This window comes from Ochotona curzoniae, unplaced genomic scaffold (assembly GCF_017591425.1).
Source record: "Ochotona curzoniae isolate NIBS_2020 unplaced genomic scaffold, NIBS_Ocur_1.0 contig_1071, whole genome shotgun sequence".
Lineage (NCBI taxonomy): Eukaryota > Metazoa > Chordata > Mammalia > Lagomorpha > Ochotonidae > Ochotona > Ochotona curzoniae.
Window position 1 is genome coordinate 22,649,077 of NW_024464939.1, and position 24,990 is coordinate 22,674,066.

At 45.4% G+C, this 24,990-nt stretch overlaps 1 protein-coding gene across 1 annotated transcript; it reads right to left on the reverse strand.

Moving 5' to 3' along the window:
• Positions 1 to 24,523, reverse strand: VXN (vexin). Its single transcript, XM_040995815.1, has 6 exons — positions 24,457 to 24,523; positions 19,556 to 19,611; positions 9,142 to 9,295; positions 4,810 to 4,871; positions 2,514 to 2,611; positions 1 to 184 (listed from the first exon to the last, which is right to left on the reverse strand). Exons 1-6 carry the CDS (start codon positions 24,521 to 24,523, stop codon positions 1 to 3), a joined length of 621 nt encoding a protein of 206 aa, XP_040851749.1.
• Positions 24,524 to 24,990: the final 467 nt, after the last annotated feature.

Below are 24,990 nucleotides of genomic sequence, written 5' to 3' on the forward strand. Positions count from 1 at the left end.
TTAATCAGCCTCAAAGGCGCTGTTGGTGGCTCCCACGTACTCAGACTTCTTCTTGTGCCTGGTCCACATTTTCCGGAGGATGCTGGGGACACCACACGAGGCGCTGCCTGTCAGAGGCAGGGAGGCCTCCGCCCCCTGGGGCAGCGTTGGATACTCTTCTGCCATTTTCTTGAGATGTCTAGAGCTGTAGAAAGGGCAAAGGGGCGCTGAGGAGGGCGTGGCTAGGGCCTTCCCCTCCTCTGCTCCTCCAGCCAGTGTCAAGGCCCTGCGGGCTTGGAGCGCCCCTCTTGGGATCCACCCAGGAATACCTCCCCTGGGGGAGTCTACCACAGGGACCAGAAGGAGGTGGCCCTGGGCGTGCTCATTTACGGAATCCTCTGGTCTACTCCTGCCCTCTCCTCTGGGCCTGGTCGTGCCTTAAGCTCTCCTTTCCTACCCCTCCCACCCGTGTGTGTGAACAATCGGGCTGCAAAGGGCAGGCACCCAGAGCAGCATCCACCAAAGGGCAACGTGTTCAGGCTCTTGGCTTACCACGTGACCTCAAGCAAGTGACGTCACCACACCAGCGCCATCTTTCTATACGGAAAATGGTGATAGCTCTTGTGGAGGAGGATGCTTTGCTGGATAAAGCATCCAGTATATTGTAGACCCTCAGTAAGTGTTCACTGTTCTCCTCCACTTGCTTAGATTAAAAAAAAAAAAAAAAAAAAAAAAGAAGAGGGGCTTACTTTTCGCTTTAGTAGCTAGGATTCAGGAAGAATTTGGAAGGAGAGTGGGTACAGGAGAAAGCAGGTATTAGCAATCTTTGCAGTGTAGCTACGTGTACTGAACGGTGGGTCTGTTAAGGCATGGGCACTTGGGCAGCCAGCAATAGTGGTTGCCACTGGGTACCATGCGCACCAGAAAATAACACAAGCCAGTGAACTTTCTCCAATTAAGTCCTAGCACACTGAGTTATTTTTATAATTCTTTCCAGGTGACTGTGTCAGCTGGAAGCGATCCACACCGTTCTGACCCTGCCCTGACTCCCACAGTTTTTATAGTGTGTTCTGGTTTGGGTTACTATTTGACATGGCTGGAATGGAATTTTTTCCCTCCAAAACTCAATAGTGAAATGTAATCCCCATGAGGAGATATTAAGAGAGGGACCTTTAAGAGGCTGATTAGCGCTCTGCCCCTGTGAATGGACTAACTTGTGACATGATTAATGGATTAGTGGACTATTGCAGAATCTTGAGATGGGTCTAGTAGAAAAGCCAGTTTGGCAAGCTCCTCTGCAAAGTCCTTGTGAAGTTCTGCACTGCCTCAAACACTCAAACACTGCAGTGAGACAGCTGCGCCCTGGACCAGAACCATGAGCAGCCATAAACCTCTCTTTGTTACCATCTCACCAGTGGTAGTGTGTTGTTAGCAACAGAAAATGGACTAAGACAACACTTTCATCTCATGATCTCTCACATGTGCTTTGAATACTTCCCCAAGTTCACGGCTTCCTAACTATTAGGTAGTAAGTCTCTAGGGAAATGTAAACCATAGTCTGTGCCAAGCTCTCCACAAATGGTCTCAATTCTCTCAACTACACTTCAAGATGAGCACTCCTATCATTCTTGCTTCTATATTTATTTTCTTTTCTTTTTTAAAATTTACTTTATTTACTGAAAGAATGATTGAGAAGGAACCAGGAACTCCATCTGGATTTCCCAAGTACTGGGGCCATCTTCTGCTCCTTTCCCAAGTACATTAGCAGGCAATGGAACGGAAATGGAGCAACCAGGACTCAAACTGATGTCCTGGAATGGGATGTCAGTGTTGTAGGTGGTGATCTAACTTGCTGTGCTACAACAGTAGTCCCTTTGTTTTATTTTAGAGATGAGGAGGTGAAGGACCAGATAATTTGCTCCAAGTTGAAGTCTGTGATAGCATGAGACATGGAAGTAGATCCTAGTTTAGAGGCTACACCTTCACCATCCCCTAATCCACTTTTTGGCTGCCTATGGCTGCTCTTCACGCCTGTCTCCTTGGCAGTGGTTGTGGTTCCGGGTTAACAGGAACATTGGGTTGTTTGCTGGATTTGCAGCCTTTGGCATTTTATACACATCTTCCACCTGGAGGCAGGGACCCCTAAGTTAACTCCTGTGGCATTTTTGACACTACTGTGTTCATGGGAGGTTCTGTATGTGGCTCAGCCACATTGGTTTCAGTAACCCAAGCCCTCCCCAGTGACACTTCTCCGAGTCTAAAGTGTGGTGTTAATGAAGTGGAAAGCATCAAAACCACTTCAGTTAAATCCTATGGGAACTGCTGATGAGCTGCTGCGCAGTCCTGGGATTAATGCCCTCATGAAAAGGCAATTTGCAGCTGGCATGGGTTTTGTCTTTACCACCATGAGAGTCTGAAAACCAGGCCACCTGTTAACTGTTGTGACCAGGGCTGGGGCGGGCAGGACAGGTGGTAGTAGTGGCGGCGATGGGGGGCAGAGAGGGGTAAGGAGGGGAGGGAGATTTAGAGCTTACCCTCTGGTCAGCATAGTCCTGTTTTCGGAGCCTGTGCCTGCTGCCTCCACGGATGGCACTGCAGGAGCTTTCACTGAGATCCGGGGCACCGGAGGAATCTGTGGCAGAGAAGGTGAGGGAATGTGGGGCGGTGCCCTGACTAGAACCCTCTTCCACCTGAGTGGGGATATCCCCCAACTTCAGCAGATTGTGAGGACAGTGCTGAGCCCAATCCTGTTTCTGAAGCAGAGCCGGGCCTGAGAATCTGCATTTCTAACAAGCTCCCAGCAGTGGCAGCTGCTTGTAGAAGCACTGACCTAAAGACCCCATCTGGGAGCCTCACTCAGTCACTGCAAAGCAGGTTCTTTGTCAGATATGAATGCAAGGTGAGGCCTGAGCATTCTCATCTTCAAGAGGTTTCCCAGGCTAGTGGTGGCTTTCAAGGGAGAGTCACCTGGCATGTCTTGTCTCCAACCAGACTTACTGTGTCCTCACCCCCAAAATGCTCCTCCTGGGCTCTGGAACCCTGGAGATGTTTCATTGCAGGATAATTGAAGGCTGTTCAAGGTTCCCCAACTCTGGATTTTTCACTCATCGTGGCCTAGGCTGACATTTCTCTGTCCTCCGATCTCCATAGCATATGCATAACTCGTACTGATATCCCACCTATTCTCTGGTTTGCCCAGTGTTTTGGTCCCCAGAAACCCTGTGTGGTGAGTGGCAGAGTATGGAACTTAGCTTTTTGGAAAGCCCCTTTGCCACGTGCAGAGGAGGTGGTGAGGACGCAAGCACTGACCATGAACCACAGGAGTCACCTGGCCTAAGTCTGAGAGACTCCTTCCTTGGGCATATTCTATGTCCTACTCTCCGCCCCAGGTCACCACATTCTGAACATCCCTGGGGGGAAATTCCAGGTCAAACACAGCAGGATCCCCCACCCAGGTCTCCCGAGCTGCTCCAAGGGTGTGGGCAGAGGGACTGTGCCACTTTGTGGTCTCTCCTCAGCATCTGAGTGAAGATAGGAGGGAATGTCAAAAAGTTTGTGGAAGATGCAATGAAAAGGTTTCTATTTTGGTGCAGAAATGTTTCACTTTATGCATTTGAGGAGCCTTCAAAAAGTTTGTGGCAATGCTTATTGTGAAAAAAAAAAGCCATGCATGGATTTCAACATTTTTGCCACAAAGTTAGTTTTAAATAAATTCCACTTTGTGGAAAGGCAGGGCAAAGGAGAGGGAGAGAGAAGAGAGGAGAGAGAGATCTCCCATCTGCCGATTTACTTCCCAAATATTCTCAACAGTTGGGCCTGGACCAGGCCAAAGCAAGAAACCCAGATCTCAGTCTAGGTTCCCCACATGGGTGGCAGGAACCCAGTTACTTGAACTGCCACCTGCTGCCTCCCACAATGCATACTGATAGAAAACTGGAGTGAGAATGGAGGCAAGACCCAAACCCGGGCACCCGGAATATATGGGATACAGGCTGTGGCTTAACCACTGTACCAAATACCCACACCAAAATTTATCTTTCAATTCCATTCCCCATGAACTTTTAGAAGTTCCCTCTTTCACCCAGCCCTGTTTAGCTGCAGAGGCAAAGCTTTGTTCTGAACTAGAGACTTGCATCCCCTTGAAACTCAAAGGTAACTGCCATGATGATGACTTTGGGAGTGGAATCTTTGGAGAAGAAATTGGTTTTAGATGAGGCCATGAAGGTAGAGTGTCTTATGATCAGTGTCTTTAGTTGAAGAGAAAAACTTAGCAGAGAACTCCTTCTGTTAGGAGACAGGCCATCCGCAGGCTGGAGAGTCAGTCCTCTCTCAGCAGCAGCTGCTCAGTCTGTGGACACCATGAGCTTACAGTTCCCAGCTTCCGGAACAGGGAGAAAAGGTGTGATCAACGAGCCAGTTCACCAGGTTTGGTTGGAGCAGCTCCAGCAGTGCTTGAGGGTACCATGCCTCCTGGCCCCTCTGGCTGCCCTGGGAACCGATGCCTTTCCTCAGGCAGAGCCTCTGGTTGAAATCAGTTCTTTCCTCTGATGGAAGTGGGTCTTCACAAAGTTGATGGAAAGTATACACTATCTTTGAACTCTATTTTCCAACAACTTTCTGAAGTTTCCTTATACGAGCTGGCTGTTGAGGTACAGTGCCTTTTGCTTTCCTAAATGTTGGATTTCTGCAGCAAAAATGTGACTAGGGGCAACCGATGGCCTTGGCAGCGAAGATGGCCAGTTAAGCTTTTCTAATAATCTTCAGACCAGGAGCAAGGGACAAGAAGTTCAAAACACAAGAGATAACAACGAACCAGCTTACTTCACTTACCAAGGATTTTCCATATGCTCGACTTCCACACACATGCGATGCTTTGGACTCTGAGATCCCCGCTGCAAAGTAGAACAGAAGAGGAATTACTCAGTGACACTCTGTATTCCACCTGTCCCTGCTTTTGCATCAGTTACCATGGTAGCCAGTCAAGCAGCAGAAGGAGGCAGTGGGGGTCAAGCCTGGGGAAATGACCCCGCTTCTCCACAGGGGCTGGAACTAAAGTCTAAGTAAAATCAGTGTCACTGTGGGTTCATTGTACCACTGTGGTGGACTGTGTTGATAAGGGCCGAGCATGGGAGGTAGCAGCGGGTATATGGGAAGTCTCTGTACCTCCAGATCAATTTTGCTATTACGACTCTGAAAGATCAGGCCTAGTAAGAAAGCCCACATATATGGAAGCATTTAGCACTGTGTCTACATGCAATAGATGCCCAGAGAGTATGTCCCAGCTCCTTCTTCCTTCCTAAGCCTCAGATCATAAGAAGTTATCAGGGTTAACTCTTTATTACAAAGATCAGTTGTTGAGATCAGTGACTTCACACGGTGCTCTGCTCTGTAAAACCGAGGAGAGGGCCTGCATGCGACAGTGGGTTACATCATTGCCTGCAACTCTGGCATCCCATATGAGTGTTGATTTGAGTTCCTACTGTTCCACTTCTGATCCACTTCCTAATAGCCTCAGGGGCTTCAGTGTTCAGGCTTGTGTAGCCATGTGGGAGACATGGATAGAGTTCTGGGCTCCTGGCTTTGGCCTGGCTCAGCCCTGGCTGTGTAGCCATTTGGGATGTGAATCAATGGATGGAAGATCTCTGTCTCTCCTTTCTAAATAAATAAAACAGAGGGTAGTAGTTGGGCCTGCTGTGGAAGTTCATCCCAAAACATGGAAGGAATGGGGTTTATCAAATCAGACATTGGCTGTCCTGGCCATACAAGGTGTGTGCCTGGCTATTCTTCTGCAGCCCTTTACTCCTGATAGTCTACTTCTAAGTAATGTCTGCCCTGAAACCTGCAGCATCTGAAGTCCAGCCGTTGAGCTGAGATAGACAGCAACAAAAGGTGGAGGCAGAATGGCTTTCAACACAGGGAGGCCCTGAGGTACAAAGGGGGAGAAGCCCCATCTTATTTTATGACAGCAGATAGGAAAAACCACATCTCAATGTTCATAAAATAAATAATAACAAAACCCTAAGACTGAACCACAAAGAACAGTGTCCTGGCATAAGTAATAACAGCAGCTCATATTGGTGAGTCTGTATTGGGCACTGTACAGAGGCACAAGTCAGAGAAACAGAGTCTGCCATGTGCATGGGCTCTGCATCCATGGAGTCAGCCAACTTCAGAGTGCAAATATTTAGGGGGAATAAATTATGTCCATTACTCAACAGGTGTAGGTATAGCGTTTTTACTCTTGCCATGATCCCCCAAGTGATACAAGTACAGTGTGACAGATATTTACATAGCATTATGTTAGATTTGGTTTCATAAATAATATGGTAGTATGTGCATAAGGGTGTGTATGTAAGTACTGTGCCATTTCACTGAAGGCACTTGAGCAGCTGCAGGCTCTGGTGTGTGCAAGGGTGCTGGCCAGCTCCCCAGGGTTCAGAATTAAGAAAAAAAAGGGGGAGGAAAAAGAAGTCTTCAGATCTCAGACATCCCCCACCTTAAGACACCCACAGCTTTCTGATAGGAGGATGGTACACCAGATGCCCATGGCTGGTGCCTGGCTGCTTTTGTGCAGAGTCCTTGGGTCTGGCTTTGACTCAGAAACACTCCCTCGCACCCCCTCTAGAATCCATCAGATTGAAGGAGTTGAAGGAATTGAAGCAGTGCCCAGCTCCATCTCTTTTTTTAAAATCCGACTAGCACACTCCGCTCATGAGCTGACAGTCACATGCTGGGCAGACTTCCTCCAGCTCAGAACTGACTGCTCTTGTCTCTCAGAAGGAAAGGCTGACCCCATCAGCCCAGATTGTCATGAACTACTCAGACCTGAAGGAAAGTGACCCCTAACGTAAGAGCTGGGAAGACGTAACACCTTGGGGAAGGAGGAGTGGCGGCAGCTAGGAAATCAGAGGCCTGAGGATTAATCTTGGCTCTGAGACAAACAAGCAGTGCGACCTTGGCTAGGTCAAACAGTCTCCATGATTTCAGTGTCCTCTTATGTAAACTGGCAGCGGGACAGCTGCGGTACATCAAAGGATCTCTGCTTCCAGCGTGCATCAGCCTCACCTGCGGTGCTTGTTAAGAAACAGATCAATCAATGCATTGGAACTCTGCGGTCTGAGTCAACAACATTCACATTTCTAAATTCCCAGATGCTCCCACCACTGCTGCTGGGACCCCGCTTTGAGAACCACTGAATTAGATCATCTCTAAATCTCTGCTTTTCAATCTGATGTCCCTGGAGCTTCTGGGAACTTATTGGAACCATGTCAGGCCCACCCAATCCTACACAATTAGACTCTGCGCGAAAACACAGTGATTCTTTGGCATATTAAAAACTGAGAAAGTATGACTCTAAATTCACTTTTTGGGACCAGAGTGTTTTGGTGCAGTGGGTTAAGCCACTATTGGGATGCCCACATTCCATATCAGAATTCCAGGCTTGAATCCTGGCTGCTGTGATTGGAATCCAGCTTCCTGCTGATATACCTGGGAGGCAGCAGAGGATGGCTCAAGTACCTTAGTCCCTGCCACCCATGTGGAGACCTGGATGGAGGTCATGGCTCCTGGTTTCAGCCTGGCCCTGCCCTGGCTGTTACTAGCATTTGAGAAGTGAACCAGTGGATGGAAGCCTTCTGTCTCTCCTTTCTGACATTCTACCTTCAAATAAAGAAGAAAATAATAAATCTTTACAAAAATGTTTTAAAAATAAATCCTCTTTAAGAGTTTGCAGCAAAGAGAAATAGTCTGTCTTGTTTTCTTTCCCCACACACATATGCCCACCCACTCACCTATACATAGACACAGAGAAAATTCTATCACTTAATTTGCAAGGCAGATTGTGGTTTAGCTAATGCCTTCACTCTCCATGCACAGACTTCTATGCAATCTCTCACAGCGAGAATATCACTGGATGTAGGCATTCTCACACTTAGGCTCATAAGAACAGGACCAAGTTGCCAGTGACCAAAAACAAAAGAAATAAACCCTCAGAGTGGGAAAGATGATTGAAACAAGTCTTTTGAGTTCTTATCATAAAGGAGTGCAAAACTGCTGATGTCCAAAAGGCTTTAAGAAGGACATCCCAGGCTTTGGTGTGTGTCTTTTGAATTAAAGCACGAATACCTGCGGGCAACATGGAAATAAGTTAAAATATCAAAATACCATGGTAGACTTCAATGATTACTGCTTGATTCCTATTCAACTGCTTGGGGTGGAAGCTATTCTTAAAAAAATGGCATTGAAGGTAAAACAATAGGGTACAGAGCAGTAGCCTAGTGGCTAAAGTCCCCACCCTGCGTGCTCCAGGATTCCATATAGGCGCCAGTTCTAATCTCAGTAGCCCCACTTCCCATCCACCTCCCTGCTTGTTGCCTGGGAAAGCAGTCGAGGACGACCCAAACCCTTGGGTTCCTGTGCCCTCGTGGGAGACCCGGATGAAGCTCCAGACTCCTGACTTCGGATCTGCTGAGCTCTGGCTGTTGCAGCTGCTTGGGCAGTGAATCAACGGATGAAAGATCTTTCTGTCTCGCCTCCTTTCTGTATATTTGACTTTGCCATAAAAATAAATATATCTTTAAAAAAAAGGTAAAACAATGTCACCAATTTCCAAAACAAATTTGTCCCTGAATTATTTTTGTAGCTTGCTAAATCATTAAATTTTAGTACGATGAGATTTTAAGACAGTTCATGAAGAGCCTGTGAAATCTCAGTTTCTCTCCCTCTCTCATGCACACACGTCTGTGGAACAAGGCGAGCTTCTGCTGCTTCCTGGGCAGTGGCTTTCTCTCCCACAGAGCATAACGGTTTACATCTCCTGCCTGCAGCGCCAGGTTCTGCTGAGCGAGACAGAAAGGTGGGGGAGCTTTATGCATGGCTCAAATCCAAAGCTAGCACTCCGGGGAGAAGACATTCTGTGGGGTGGCTTGCTCTAGGCAAAGCCTGAGAGGAGGAGCTTTGCCAGTACTGGAAACAGCATTCATTTGGGAAAACATCAGATGCCAGCTCACCTAGCACCTCACACCGCAGGTGCTTACTTGTCTGGAGTGCCTGAAGCCCCTGATATAGGGGTGGAGGACGCGGTCAGTTGCTTGCAATAAGTAAGGCAGGGCGCACATCGGCTGTTGCTGCCTGGTAGTGGGCGCAGAGCGGGTTCCCACCTACCGGGTCGGGTGGAGGTTTTGGCGGGATGTGCCCGGGGTGGCCGTGTATTCTGGAGGCGGCCGAACTTGCATGCCTCCCCTGTGTCCCGGCGGTCTCCGCGGTGCGGCAGCAGCTCCAAAGGCCTAGGCGTGTACAGGTCCGATTCAATCACCACCTGTGGGCACAAGAAGGGCAGTCAGCTCAGGCCTCTCCTCCTCCGGACACTCCCTTCCCCGACTCCGGACACTGGGGCTTTTTGCGTGTGGATTTTAGGCTGATGGGGGGAATGAAGGAGTCTTCCCCCACTCCAGCGTATGCTGGAAACATCAGACTTGTTTGCAGTTACATTAGGCTGCTGAGAGTGCCGTGGAGCAAGGAAAGGAGGGCTCTTGGGACCTTCTCAACAGCATCCCTTTGACAGAGTTGAGGGCCTGGGCCTCTTGGCTATAAAGCAGGGCGCTTCGCTGCCCTGTGTCTGGGAGGTTCAGCTTTCTAGATACTCTAGTGAAGGCAAAGGCCTTAAGCCCATCCGAGTTTCAGGTTTGACAAGGAAAGAAGCTCTTGTCAAAATGGAGCAGACTCCTGTTTTCTTCTGGGTGCAGAGCGTCTGTGCTAAGGTTAGCTGACAGCTGAATTTCCACTGGGAAGCCAGAACAGGTGCTAGATGCTATGATCACCTGCTGCTGAGTTATCTGGGAAAATGCAGCAAAGAAAAGCACAGTTGAATGGACCCCACACATTGTGACAAAAATAAAGGCAGGCTGCCATATACAGATTCAGCAGTGTCTTGAAAATATTCAAGAAAACTCCCCTGCATCTGCCCTGTTCATGTCCTTCCCCAAACAACGCAAATGAACAAGTATTCTACCAATAACATTGTTTGAGGTGCAAGCAATCTAGAAAAGATCTAAAAGGATACAGGAGGATGTGTGTAGGTTATATGCAAATCTATTTTGTGCTCTTCTGCATGGATTTCAGAATTTGGCACTAAAATAAATTTCCTTTAATTCCAGATTTTTGTGAACTTTTGAAGAATCTACAAATAAGGGACTTGAACATCTGTAGATTTTTGGTATCCAAGGGGATTCTGGAACCAATCCCCCAAGGGCACTGAGTGAGAACTGATTTTAAGCACATCATTGCAGTAATTTAAGTCCAAACTTTGAACAAACAAGAGAGGCCATTTTATCTTAATATGGGGCAGTCATGGAGCAGCTGGCAACTTGGCCATTTGGGCTCAGATCCTGCATGTTTTATCCACATCAAGGACGTCGGGTCCTTCTCTCTGAATGTCCTCACTCCCTGAAGCTCCCTTGAGCTCCCTTAGCCTCATCCTGCAGCCTCATGGGAGTTCGGGTCTGTGCCTTCCCCAGTTGTCCCACAGGGCATTTCTGCTGCCAGTCCAGGGGCTTCCTGTGTGTTGCCTCAGCCCCTTGCAGTCCAGGCTTTTGTGGATTTCCTCTGGCTCTCTGCATGTAACAAGTCATTCCTTTGGTGGGGGGAGCGCTGAGTATCAAAGCAAAAATGAATGTTTCAAAGATAGCTTGGCATTTGGACTCTGGAGAAAAATTGGATCTTTAGTAAATATTGTTGAGATAAGCATCAGGTCATTGGAGGAAATGGGTCCTTGCCTGCTCTGGGAATGATACCAGACAAATCAAAGCTGCGTGTTAAACAACAACCAGGGAGTGGGTGTTTGGCTTGGTGGTGAGCTCTCTGTGTCCCAAATCAGGCTGCCTCAATTTGGCCCCTGGCTCTAGGTCCTGATTCTAACTTGCTGCTACTGCAGGCCCTGGGAAGCAGTGGAGATGTCTCGAGTCATTGGGTTCTTACCATCCAGGTGGGAGGGCTGGGTCGAGTCCCTGATTCCTAGCTGCAGCCTGCGCTGGGCCACTGTGGGCCCTTGGGGAGTAAACTGGTAAAGGGGAGCTTGCTGTTTCTGTTTCTCAAAAATAATAAATAAACTAACAACCACAACAAATATAAGAATTAAACATAGCTCCCAATAACATCTGTTACATGCAGTGGATTATCCATCTGCCTAGAATGCTTCTCAATCAACAAAGCTAACAGAAATTAAGAGAAAAATTGGGTAAAAAATTAACTGGCAGTTGACAGTAAAAATACAAATAAAAAAGAGGCTGAATGATATTATAATTCATTAAATGTAAGTTAAAGCAAGGATGTTTTCTCCTATCAGCTTGTCAGTGATGAAGAAGATAGGACCACTGGGGGTCAGGCTAGGCTGAGCACATGTCCCAGCTGGACACTTGGTCCATATGTGGAAAGGGGGTCTTTCTGCACTTGCTGGATGTGGCACAGTAAATGCTTGTCATGAGTGGGGTTTCACGCGTGCACCTCGCTGTCCTCACACTGCATGTTTCTCTATGCTGAGAGCAGACCTACATCTTGTGAAGACCACATCTTTACGTCCCCCATAGTGGATAAGAGAAGCTGTCACTTTTGCATTGAGAATTATTTCAAATGCCATCTTAAATGGATTAGGAAATTGACTTCTTCTAGACCCATTTTGGGAGTTGGGCTCATTTATTCACACTCCCCTCTGCTCTCTCCTTCCTCAGCACTTTGTCTGCTGTGAGACTGCCCAGCACTGGGCGGCCCCAGGGATGTGGGTCTTCAGGTTGAACAGGAGAGACCTCAGGCTTTTAACACCCCCACTTTTCTAACATCCTTTTTTTTAAAGGTTTATTTAATTTTATTACAAAGTCAGATATAGAGAGAGGAGGAGACAGAGAGGAAGACAGGAAGGTCTTTCCTCTGTTGATTCACTCCCCAAACGGCCACAATGGCCGGAGCTCAGCAGATCCAAGACCAGGAGCCTGGGGCCTCTTCCGGGCCTCCCACACGGGTGCAGGAATCCAAGGCTTTGAACCATCCTTGACTGCTTTCCCAGGCCACAAGCAGGGAGGTGGAAGGGAAGCAGGGACGCTGGGATTAGAACTGGCACCCATTTGGGATCCTGACGCATAGAAGGTGAGACCTTTAGCTGCTAAGGTACTGCTCTGGGCCCTATTTTTTTTTTTTAAGATGTTTACTTATTTACTTACTCAAAACGTAGAGTTAAACCAAGAGAAGAAAAGAGATCTTCTATCTACTGGTTCACTCTCCAAATAGCCACAATGGCCAGGCTGAAGCCAGGAGTAGGGGCTTTTTCAAGGTCTCCCTTATAGGAGCAGGAGCACAAGCATTTGGGCCATCTTCCACTGCTTTCTCAGGCAGATTAACAGGGAGCTGGGTTAGAAGTGGAGCAGCCAGGGCTTGAACCAGCACCCAGATGGGATGCCATAGCAATAAGGTAGTTGCTTAACCCATCAAAACACTAGTCCCTTACACAAATTCTTGACTTTAAAATGTTTTTCCCATGATTCCTCTGAAAGGAGTGAGCACTGTGTGTGTTTGTTTCCCCTTCCATGTCTACTTTGCAGGAGATAATAAGGCAGGAAGTGAAGGATTGGGAGGTAGTCCATGGTGCTGGCAGTTAAAGGTCTGTAGCTACACAACCCACCCCTACGGTCTCCTAAACTCAGCAGTTTGGTCCCCAAAGTTTTTAGCTAATGGTACTGAGAGAATGAAAATAGAAACTAAGATGATTGGGTTGAGGGGTCTCTAGGAGGTGATTAGCCTCGTTATTACTTGGAATCCCCATGATTAAATCTTGGTGGCTCTGTAAGAGACCACATAGTCAGGGACACACACACACAAACTGTCTTTTGCCGTCTGGTGCTCTGAGCCACCTTGGGAATCTGAACAGAGATGAACGAATAGGGCATTCTGACCTTGGACTACAAGCAAAATGAGTATTTTTCCTTCATCAATTAGCCTGGCTCAGGCATTCCATCATAGCAATGAGAAGCTGACTCATACCCATGGGAGGACTCGGTCACCCTCCAGCATCTCCTGAGTGAGGCAACTGTTCCTTTTCAGGAACAGCTTCCCAGTCCCTTCCCTGCACCAAGGTGGCAGAGAGCAGAAAAGGCCTGGGCCTAAGCTCGGCTTGCCCCAGGGAGACAGCTGAAAGGATGCTGGTGAGCTGCCTGGAGGCTCCTCCCTGACTGTCTGGTCTTTAGGATGCTCTCTTGGCTGCTGCTGTTGGAGCAACTGGCCCAGTAGCAGCTCCTGTAGTTTCCTACGCATCAGGCAACAGAGAACTGGAGTGGGCTTGAAGGTGGGGGGTGTTAGAGCGGAAGGGGAAGGAGAAGTAGGGTTTTAATGTTGGGATTTTCCTTTTTCAGGTCAGCTAGCTGCCTGCTGGGGTTGGGGGAAGGCACCAGAGAAACGATCTTTACTGCAACAGATTGCTGCTTCTCTGCTGGTCTCAGAGAGCTTGGAGGTAGAACAAGAAGACCCTGCTTACACTCCAAGCTCCAGAATTTCATCTACTGACAGTCATGCTTGGCTTGTTTGGCAGCTGAGAAGGCTGGCTGGGAATTAGTACGATAGCAAAGATCTGTGTTGTGGAGAATCATCAGTGGTTTAGGACTGAAAGTATCTGTAGAAATGTTCTGGGCCACTCCCTAATTTAACACAGAGGGAAATTGACACCAAAGAGGGCTGTGTTCGGCTCAAGGTCAATTGCTGGAAGGGTGAGAATCATGTTTTCATGCCTCCTAAGTGAGTGGGTTTTTTTTTTTTTTTGCTTGTTTGTTTATTTTATTTTATTTTATTTTTTGTAGAACTCACAGAAATGTCTGTATTCAGATTAGAATGTTCAAGAGCAACCGATTACTCAGTGCACTTAAAAAAGAAAAAAAAAAAAAAACCAACCGGGAGATCACCATACACAGCTCTCTCCCCCACAAGCTGGAAATCTGGAGAGAACGTGACATTTGCAATCTCATTTCTCCATCTTCCCTGATGACAGCCAGGCTGCTAACTATGGAAGGGCTGCGTGTCACATGCACGTGGCTCCCGTGCCATGACAGGCTGAGCTGACCTGTACCTTCGCATTGATACCCCTTTGGTTCTGGGTGCATCAGAAGGATCACAATAAAAGTGCTTAGGAATCACAAAGGAAAAAGCCTGGAAAGACTGTAGCCAAGGGACGGGATGTGAATGTGTCCTGGATTCAAAAGAAAACACAACTCCAGGAGAGTTAGAGAGGCAGTCTGCCCCTGGTGGTAGCAGGTGGAAAGGAAGTGAAAGGACTCTGACTTCCACCTACGTGATAGCCCAAGGGCTGGAAGATACAAACAAGACTTCAGGGTCAATGAAAGTTGCAAACATTGACACAGCTGTAAACAAAGAAGTACTTCTCAGGCAAGATAAATGATCATAATTGCTTTCTAACCATCAGTTTAGAGAAGGCATTACGAAACTCAAAAGGAAACCAAGAACTTGTTGGCTGAAGAAAGAGATCAGAAACAACTCTTTCCTCTTTGGAGCTCACTTTCCTTTTCTATAAAAGGAGTAGGCAGACTAAGAGTTCACCTGTCTCTTCTAGTTTGAAAGTTCTGTATAGAGGCGTTGGATCTTACAAGCAGGAGCAGGATAAGATCAAGAGAAATCAGAAATGCAGAGGAAATATCAAAAAGCCAGACATGCCTGTTTGCAACCCGGTATTGTGCAAATGCACACTCTGGGAGGTCTCAAATCCTTGGATCCCTGTGGGATATCAAGCTGAAGTTCCTGTTCCTGGGCTTGGGTTTGGCCCAGCCCCGACTGACGGGAGCATTGGAGAGTGTATCAGCAGATCTCACTCTCTTGCTCAACTTTTCAAAAATACAAACATACTAAAATTAAAACAAAACCAAATAGCCTTATAGCTGGAGGGTATTACAGGCCATCCTACCTGAAGGAAGATTGTGGATGTGAAGACAGGAACTCACATTTTTGGCTGAAAAAGTTGTTCTGTTATGGGACTTTCTGAAATGCTGAATTACCTACAAACCTCTCTTTTGTTTTCCTGTTTAATACTACCTCATTCACTGGTTCTTGGAAACCTGAAACATTTTGTTTCTACACTTTAAGTTTTCAGGGATCAGAGATTGATCAGAAGCTCTATCTTAGGACCAAATTTTCCATTCATTAAAAGCCCATCTTGGCCAATACTGTTACCGTAGTGGTGGTGATAGTTTGCCATATATGGACACTGGTTCTAGCCCCAGATGCTTTACTTCTTTTAAGGTTTTATTTACTTATTTATTTTAGACATAGAGTTACAGAAACAGAGAGAGGGAAAGAGAAATCTTTCATCTGTTTTTTTACTGCCCAAGCTGAAGCCAGGAACCAGGAACTTTAGGGTCCCTCAAATACATGCAGGGGTTCCAAGCACTTTGGGTCGTCTTCCTCTGAATTCACAGGACATTAACAGAGAGCAGGAACCAAAGTGGAGCAGCTGGGACTTGAACCATCACCCTTACAGGATTCCAGGGTTGCAGATTTGATTTGATATCCCAAAACATGGGGCCCTCACTGCTAAATTTCTTATCCAGCTCCCTGCTAATGTACCTGGGAAAACAGGAGAGAATGGCTAAAGTGCTGAGATCCCGTACAAACATGGGAAATTCTAAGTAGCTTCTGGCCCCTGGCTTTGAACAGGCCTAGGTGGTTGTGGTCATCTGGGGAATGACCCAGCAAATGGAATCTCTCTCTCTCTTTCCTGTTCTTTCTCTATGCAGCTTTACCTCTCAAATAAATAAATAACTAAAAAAAAGGACCCTCTCTTAATACGTAAAGTGTACTCATTAGTCCTTACAAAGGCATTTAACTCCTTAATATGTAAAATATAGTCTTAAGTCCTTATAAAGGCCTCATAAAAGGGATATTACTGAGAATCAAGATGGCAGAATAGGGTAAGGACACGATTGAACAGACAGAGAAACATTAGCCCGTGTGAAGCAGAGAGGGCACATTCCAGGAAATAAAAGAGGACAGAACAACAGCAGAGGGGTACCCAGAGACTGACAGACATGGGAAGGGCACAACAGGGTAGTGCTGCAGTGACCGATAACCCAGCAGCATTCAGTGAGTGACTATCTGAAATGGACTGGCAAGTAGAATTCCATCAGCAACAAGGTGGCAAAGAACATTCACTGGGAGTTCAGGAGGTGAACACCAAAGAACTGTCCGTCCTGCTGGTCTGTTTGATTGGATCAGAAGCAGAGACAGAGTGGCAGGTTCCAGACAGGCAGTGCAGGAACAGGGTGAATTTCACAACCCGGTCAGTCTGCTAGAGCCAAATTGGATGCAATTATGACTAGAGAGACAAAGGCTATGGGACAGGACTGCACATGCACTGAACTGGGAGTGAATTCATTTCTGGCTCAGCGAACTGCAACAATGAGGCATCCTACAAGTTCCACCCAAAACAGGTCTGGGTAGCCCTCAGACCTGACGGCCAGCAGAACAAGAACTTTAGTAGTGGCACATCAGGTGCCATTTTGTACAGTGTGGTAAAGGTGCTACGGCTACAGGAGACAACAGTGAGCTGTGCACGTGCTGAGCTGTGAGTGAACTCACTGAGCTCAGTGCATTGCACTTGTCCCACATGGAAAATAATACCTACTTTGGCATCGAGCAGGTCAAAATATGTCCATGTGACCCCCAGACCTAACAGCCAACAGATTCCAACAAGATCACCACCACCAACAACCTAGCTATAGAGGACATCTGGTGTCTCCCTAATCCTGGGACCTGCTCCAACTGGAAGTCGAAGAAACATTGTATAGACAACAGTGCAATCTCAGCACGGGATTACAGGTGAGCCAGGAGCTGGGGCTACAAAGACCATGGTGGAAATCTAACATAAGAACCCAGACCTGGAACTCACTAGAGGGAGTGGCACAAGTGACTGCAAACAAAGAGCTGTGTGCCAAGTGCAAGAAATAAAATTGAATTGTGAATGACACAGTTTAGAAACCTGTCCCAAGGAGAAGAATCTGCTAATCAGAAGTACAATGACCAAAAGTAAAAGAAGAGACAAAGGCACAATGAATATTACTGAAGACTCCCCATGCAAAGGAGCAAAAGCCTTTGCCAACTTCAGAATTAACTGAGGAAGACATTAGGAAAATGGGGGATACAGAATTCAAAACACTTGTTATGAATCTTCTTATCAACAATGAAAACCACCTAATACAGGAGTTCAAGAAATTAAGGAATATGTCACACAGGAAATGAATCAAATGAAAACTAATCTATTAAAAATGAAGAATACAGTGGAGTAAATTAAAAGTACAGTGGAGAGTCTCCAAAATACAATGAAGGAGACAGAAGAAAGAACCTCAAAATTAGAAAATATTTCTTGTCATCAAGAAGAAACAAAGGAAAAGGTGGAAGCAGAGCTGGGTCAAGCTAAAAAAAAATATTCAAGAACTGAAAGACACAGTAGACACTATTGAAAGGTTGAATGTAAGAGTCTCAGAAGGTGCAGAAAGAGAAGCTGGGTTTAAAAATATATTTAATGAAATAATAAAGGAAAATTTCACTAATCTAGAGAAAGAATTAGAAAACAAGATTCAGGAGGGGCACAGAAATCCCAACAATCCTGATCAAAAGCGATCTTCACCTAGACACATGATAATAATCAAGCTGTCTTCAATCGAATGTAAGGAAAAGATCCTTAAATGTGCATGTGAAAAAAAATCAATTGACATATAAAGGAAGGCCAATTAGATTCACAGGAGATCTCTCACAGGAAACTCCACAGGCCAAAAGAGAATGGAACAACACATTCCAGATTCTAAAAGCAAAAAATTGTTGGCTGATCATAATGTACCTCGCAAAGCTTTCCTTTGTGTTTGAAAATGAAATAAAATTCTTTCACAGTAAAGAAAAGTTAAAAGAATATGCTTTTTCCAAACCTGCACTATAAATGATACTTCAAGATATTCTCTTGACAGAGAAGTGGAATAGCACCCACCAAAACCAAAGGCAAATGTGAAGAACATCCCAGTAAAATAACAACAGAAAACTAAATCAATGAACAACCCAATGCTAAAATGACAGGACCAAACAGCCAACCTTTCATATTAATCCTGAATGTAAATGGCTTAAACTCATCAATCAAATATCATGGATTTGTAGACTAGATTGAAAACACAAAGCTCATCTATTTGTTGCTTACAGGAGACGCATTTCACCAACAAAGATTAGCAGAAACTATAGCTCATGGATTTTGACATTTTTTAAAGTTCCATCTCTTCATTAAATTCTTCACTGACTCATAGATCATACAGCAGCATCATTTTCTTCAAGAGTCTTGATTTTTTTTTATTTCTTCAACGACACATTAGTCATTCAGTAGCATGCTATTTAACTTCATGTCATTTTTCCTTTTTTTCTTCCTGTTGTTGATTTTTTTTTTGTGGCCTTTCATTTAAGGGATTTTATAGTAACTATGTAATGGAGACTATTATATCTAGCAGCATGACATTGTGAGTTTCTATTTTCTTTTCTGTTTTTGATTTTGTATTGTGGCTTTTCATTCAAGGGGATGTACAGTAACTGTGTAATGGAGACTATCATATCCAGATGTGAGGATACAATGCAGTATGCATCTCTCCTTCCAGACCAAGATGGACTCCCCATGAAACTGTTTACTATATCTTGACACTAGAGTGCTAGACTCTTTGCCATTGCCCATGCCTGCAATGATGGACATATGACTGTGTATGGGGAACTATACTATAATAATAATATAGGGGTACTCGGGGGTGGGGGATGGATTTGGAGAGGGGGAAAGGGAAATCTTAGGGTCTATGTAACTGTATCATAAAATGATAGTAATTTTTTAAAAGGTTAAAAAAAAGATAGTGCTTAAATTGCACTTTAAAGAGATATATGATTTTGTCCTTAAGAAATTGATGCCTACAATGTCAGGATACACTTAAATACCAGAATGATGGATGTAACAACTGATTGTGAAGGACTGTTCTATTATAATGTAGTGGAGGGGATCAGGAATTAGGAGGAGGTAAGGAAAATCTTGGAGCCTATAAAATTGTATCATGGAATAATACATAGACAAATTTTTAAAAGAAAAAATCAAAGGCAAACTACTGACAAAAACTCATAAATAAGAAACTATGGAGGGAAGAAAATATCAAAATGATCAATAAACTATGAAAATATGAAGATCCACATTACTACTTATAGAAAGACAAATTTTAAAAAGCTATGTTTATTGTCAAAGTAATAATATTGATACCTAATGGATAAGGGAACTTCAAAAAGTTTGTTGATATGGATATTGACTCTTGGCACCTGGGGAAAATGGCACAACAGTAGGGATTGATTCAGGCTCTTTGGTGCCTGGTTGACATTTTGGTTAAGTAGAAGGGAAAGAGTGCAGTAAAAACCTCATGCGAAAACAAAACCCACCCCTAGTCACAGAGAACAAGGGAGAGTGAGCAGGAAAACCAGCTCTGATTTTTATGAAAGTCAATTAAATGGATCAAAACAAAAAGTTTCTCACATTCTTGCTCAAGAGGTGTTGAGAGCTTTTGACTCTTCTTCTGGCCGGACTGGTCACTGCGGGGAGAAATAAAGAAATGTTTTTTAGAGGATATGCATGGGACTGATATACCTACAGTAATAACACTGAGAATGTCTGGACATAGAGTAGATATGGAGACATAAAAGTGCAGGTGGGAAAAAGAAGCAGGACTCCATAACATTTTAAGATGGTACTTGGTTTAAGAATTAATAACAGGATGATTCATAAAATCTGAAATTCGGAATCAGTCCAAATGCCCATCAATAGATAAATGAGTAAACACAATACAGTATGTCCACACAATAGAATATGACTCAGCCTTGAAAAGTACGAAATTCTGATATACACTGAGAGTGGACTGTTCCTGTAAATGTGTTAAGCGAACTAAGTTACACAATGGGTAGGTATTGTAGGAGTCCATTGAACAAGATGCACCCAGAGGAAGCAGAGTCATCATGTCATAGAGAAAGAAACTAAGTGGTAGTTACCCACATGGGGACATGGGGATGGGGAAATTACTGAGTACTGGGAGTCTCAATTTAGGATAACGAAAATGCTGTGTTGATGGTGATGCTTATACAAACTGGAATGTGCTTATTGTTACTGAACTGCACATTCAAAAACAGTAAATTTCACATGACATGTGTTTTCCCACAGTTTTTAGAAGAGCTTAAAGAGATTGGCACAGTGGCATAACAGGCTAATCCTCTACCTGCAGTGCTGGCCTGCCCAATGGGCACTGGTTGCTCCACTTCAATCCAGCTCCCTGCTTGTGGCCTGAGGAAGTAGAAGAGGATGGCTCTAGTCCTTGGGCCCCTGTGCCCATGTGGCAGACCTAGAAGCTCTAGGCTCCTGGCTTTGGACCAGCCTGGCTTCGGTCACTGCAGCCATTTGAGGAGTGAATTAGCAGGTGGAATATCTCTCTTTTTCTCTGCTTCTCTCCCTGCAAATCTTCCTTTCAAATAAGAAAAAATTTAAAAAATTTAAAGAAACTGATTAATCATAGAAGGAGTTGTAGTACTTTCTTGGGAGAAGGTGTGGCCTTTGTTGAAAAGACTTTAGATATCTATTTTCCACATTGCTCCTAGGATGAACTACCTGGAACTGAAATCCCAGCATGCCCCTGCCCTGCTTAGAATGGAAATGACTTCTTACCACAAGGCAGTAAAGTGACACGAAGGTGCTGCCTTTGTTATTTTCCTGCAGCTATGAAGCCTGGAGTACAACATGCTTGTTAATAGCCTTGGCCCTCAACTCCCTCCACTTGGAAATGAGTCTGACATTGACCACTGGCCAGTTATGTGTTTTGGATACCTGAATCAGCCCCACTAAGCCTCATTCCTCATGTATAAGACTGGGATCATGGACCTGATACAATTAGCTAGTCCTACCACTGGAAGTGCCAGGATTGCAAATGTGTACTGGTTCATGTCCCGGCTGTTCCATTTCCCATCCTGGTCCTTGTGGGAGGGCTGATGTAGTAGAGGATGGCCCAAAGTCTTAGGACTCTGCATCCTCATGGGAAACAAATAATAAGCTCATGGCTTCTGGCTTTGGATGGGCTCAGTTCTAGCCATCGTGGGTATTTGAGGAGTAAATGAGTGAATGGAAGAACATTCTAATCTTTCTCTCCTTCTTTCTGTAAATCTTCCTTTTCAATATCTTTAAAGAATTAGGAAAATTAAAAAAAGACTGAGATCAAAATAGCATCCGCCTCAAGAGATCTGCGTCCAGCATCACATGTGCTCATCTATAAAATCCTGGCTCAACATTTAGCAAACAACACACTCTTGGGAATTAATGGTAACGAAGACCCTCCTTCTCTGTAAGATGAAGGCATTCGGAAGGAATAGGTGAATAGGTCCAGAGATTGGAGGTTTTCATTAGGATTTTTTTTCTGGAACTTTCTCATGTCTTGTCGCTGCTCTTTCTGTCCTTCTCATCCCCACAACTTATTATTATTACTTATCCTTAAAATAATTATTCTAAATAATGTGGTATCATTACTCCTAGAACTAAATTCACATTGGTGTGTCTCAGGAAGTAACTTCTCTTACTTCTTAGAAAAACCACAGCTTTTATTTTGTTTGTTTTACTGTGAATTGTATGTGTGACATCCTTTCTTGAAAGAACTCCCTTTCTCTCTGGAAACTAACAATACTCATGTGTTATCTGTTACAGACTTATTTATTTAGATTCTATGCTTTTAACACATTTAAGAAACATCATAATATTTGGCACCGCTGTATCTTTGTCAGGTATCAAGATGGTTCCGTTAAAATTTTTGCAGACATATGATGTCTTCCTAGAAAATGTACATTAGGATAAAATATGCATTACTTTCAAACTGTTTGCATAAAATTTTACTTTCATGAACTTCACAGTTTTTTTTCTATGTTATTTGAAAGGTGGTGTGTGAGAGAGAGCGAGAGAGAGAGATGAAGAATCTCCTGTCTAGTCCTCAAATGCTGACAATGATCAGAGCTTGGTGAGTTGAAGCAGAAGCCAGGAACTTAGCCCAGGTGTCCCGAGTGGCAGGACCCAGGCACTTGAGCCATTACTTGCTGTCTCCCAGGACGTGTATCAGCAGGAAGCTGTGATCAGAAGCAGAGCCGGGCGTCGAACCCAGGCACTATGATTGTGGGATGAAGGTGTCCCAAGCAGTACTACCGTAACTAGTATGCCAAGTATCCGTCCCATTTTCCATGAACTTTTTTTTGCAGTTCCCTGTATTTTGCTGAACCGGATACGTATGTGTTGCAGAAAGGGTTATCATGCAACAATAAATGTGATAACAGTGTGAGCACGCAGTGTGAGTAAGTGGTGGCTTAGTTTACCTTCTTCATCTCTACAACCTCTCCATGAAGTGAGTGCTCTTCATTAACTCCACTGTGACGGCAGGGAGTTCACTCAATGATGGACTAAGATCCAGACTCTAAACTAGGCTATGTTGCCCACACTGCTGGGCTCGTGCTGAAAAGAAAAGTGGTTCTTGTGGATTGATGAGCTTGACTAAGCTGTGGCCTCTGGGGAAGGGCATGGCAGGCAGGGCAGCAACCCCTGCTGCAAAATGTCAAACCAGTCCCACTTCTGCCGTTACAGGCTGTGGGGATTCTTTCAGACATGCTTGTACAGAGAGCCGCCTGCTCGAAAGCTCAGGAGAAGGCCTGGGTGGCAAAGCAAGGAATGGGTGGGGGCAGACCTGGTCCCTTCCTGATCCAATGCAAGGTCACAACTCCTCCTGAGAGGTGAAATGTTCATGAATTTCAATGAATCCTTAGGTTGATACCAGCAGGTGGTCATGAATGAAAATGCCAAGAAAGGAATAGAGGTTTAAATGTTTATCTGTCACTAGACATACTTGTTGTTTTAAATGCAAACTTTCTAAGTGACAGAACTGTTCTAGATGATTAACATATAAGAACTAATTTCTTTCCCAGGGCAATCATGGGAGATTTTCTGCTTTTCTCTTTTACAGAAAAAGTAAGTCAGGACCAGAGAAGTTAAGTAATTTGCTCCAGGTTACACAGTAGAGGAATGGCAGTCACTTCTTGGCTAGTTTGTTAAATAGGAACATATGTATGGTTAACATTTCCATCTTTGTTCCAACTGTTTTCTTTGTGAAGCAAAGATGTACAAAACTAGAGGTAAAGTTTAGGTGCCCCCTTTCAAGCTCCCCTAAATCTCTGTCTCCCTGCCCCGTCCCCAGTGTTGAGACTATGACACGGGTCTGTCTGGTATATTGCATTCTTGTCTCTAGATGCAAACCCTTAAGCAGAAATGTATAGTATTGCTTTGTGTTTCCAAGCTGGCAGAAATGCTATTATATATATGATTTTTTTCAGCCTGGTTTTGTTTCCATGCAACATTCTGGCTTTAAGATCTACATCCAGCCTCCCGCCCCCGCCCCCAACCCCATCCAGTGCACTTCTGCTGCCCAGGATGACAGAGTGTACAGTACAAAGACATCAAGTTCATGGACACACAGGTTGTCTCCAGCTGGTCTCTTAGCATCACGCCCCGGGAGTCGCTGAATGCTTAGTTCCCTTGGACTCATTACTCAGAGGTGGAGCTGCCACTGACCCAAGTTGCCAAAGAGAATCCTGTATGTGAGCAAGTGGCTGGCTTACTGGCTGCTTCTTTTGGCCAGCCTTGTGTGTCTCCCTGGTCTCCTTAAGCTTGTCGGCGGCTGACACCAGAGGAAGAAAGAGGTTGTTGGAATGTGCAGTTATAACACCAGCGAAAACATCCAGCCCACTTCATTCAGATCTGACAATGAGACCAGGGCTGAGCCTGTGTCACAGGCTGTAGGGGCAAGATAGGGGCTGCGGGAGAGAGAGCTGCCCCTCACACACCAAGCACTTTTCCCCTAGGATCCAGCGCTGTACGCTGTGGTACACGAAGCCTTGTAAAGTTCCTGGTTAAGTTAGGCAAGGCAGCCCTGGGATGGTGATCAGAGGCCAACCCCAGTTCCGGATACCCCACCTGCTCCTCAGAGTGGAGCCACCCCTGGGAACTTGAGGGCTTCCCACTGCACCGCCCAGTGAAAACTCACACACTGGAGCCGGCTTGCTCAGGGGAGAAAGGGGAGTCCCGGAAAGGAGTCTGTTGGCATGTTTGCTTAGCAATGGCTTGTGGGGCTTCCATGCTGCGTGCCTGGCTGCCGGTACAAAAGAAACTGCTTTCCTCTTGATGGATCGTTTCGGCCTGATTCTACATCCTGTGCCTCCTTTGGGAAAAACAATAGCAATCCAAGCAGGGAAGCCAGCCCTGAGACACCTGAGGACAGAATGTAGTTAGGGCAACAGCACGCTAGGCTCCATGCCCCCGCTGCGGGAGAGGCCACGCGCAGGGCCACCGTCAAGGGCAATTGCACTCACCTTTGGAAGGGATCACGGTGGTGAAAACTTCTATGTTTTCGTCGCTGCAGCTGTAAATCTGATGCATCGTTCTGGTCTTTGCTCCCCCAAGTGCCTGGGAACCAGCCGCTCTGGTCGCCGCCGCTGCTCTCCAGACTCCCACCTTAGTCGCAAGGCTGGCTAATCCAGTCTGGCTCGGGGATCATTGTGCGGGTCCACAAAAGACAGCCGGGGGCTGTGAGCTCATCTCATCCAACAGTCTTTACTGCAACATTTTCTAATCCCATCTGTCCTCCGTCCCCCTTTTTCTTTGTTTTTCTTTTCTTTTTAAAATGAATCCTATTATTGCAAATCTTTGATTGAGTGTGGAGGCTTCAGTCTCCTCCCAGTGAGGATGTACTTAACATTTTTATCTTGCCGTGTCTGCCGCAGTGAATTAGGAAAGTCTTTTATGAACGGACTGACGGTGAAGTGAAATCGCCTACTCAGTTAGCGCCCGGCTTGGCTGGAGAATCTTCCCAAATGTGTATTTGGGTAGCAGCAATTCCTCCTCTT

What these genes read in the sequence shown, in the direction of transcription:
- VXN (XM_040995815.1), bottom strand. Translation starts at nt 24,523, where the DNA reads ATGCATCAGATTTACAGCTGCAGCGACGAAAACATAGAAGTTTTCACC. An exon ending in GAGCATATGGAAAATCCTTG is followed by an intron (nt 2,612 to 4,809) that starts GTAAGTGAAGTA and finishes TCTCTGCCACAG; the next exon opens with ATTCCTCCGGTGCCCCGGAT. An exon ending in AGGACTATGCTGACCAGAGG is followed by an intron (nt 185 to 2,513) that starts GTAAGCTCTAAA and finishes CCCTTTCTACAG; the next exon opens with CTCTAGACATCTCAAGAAAA.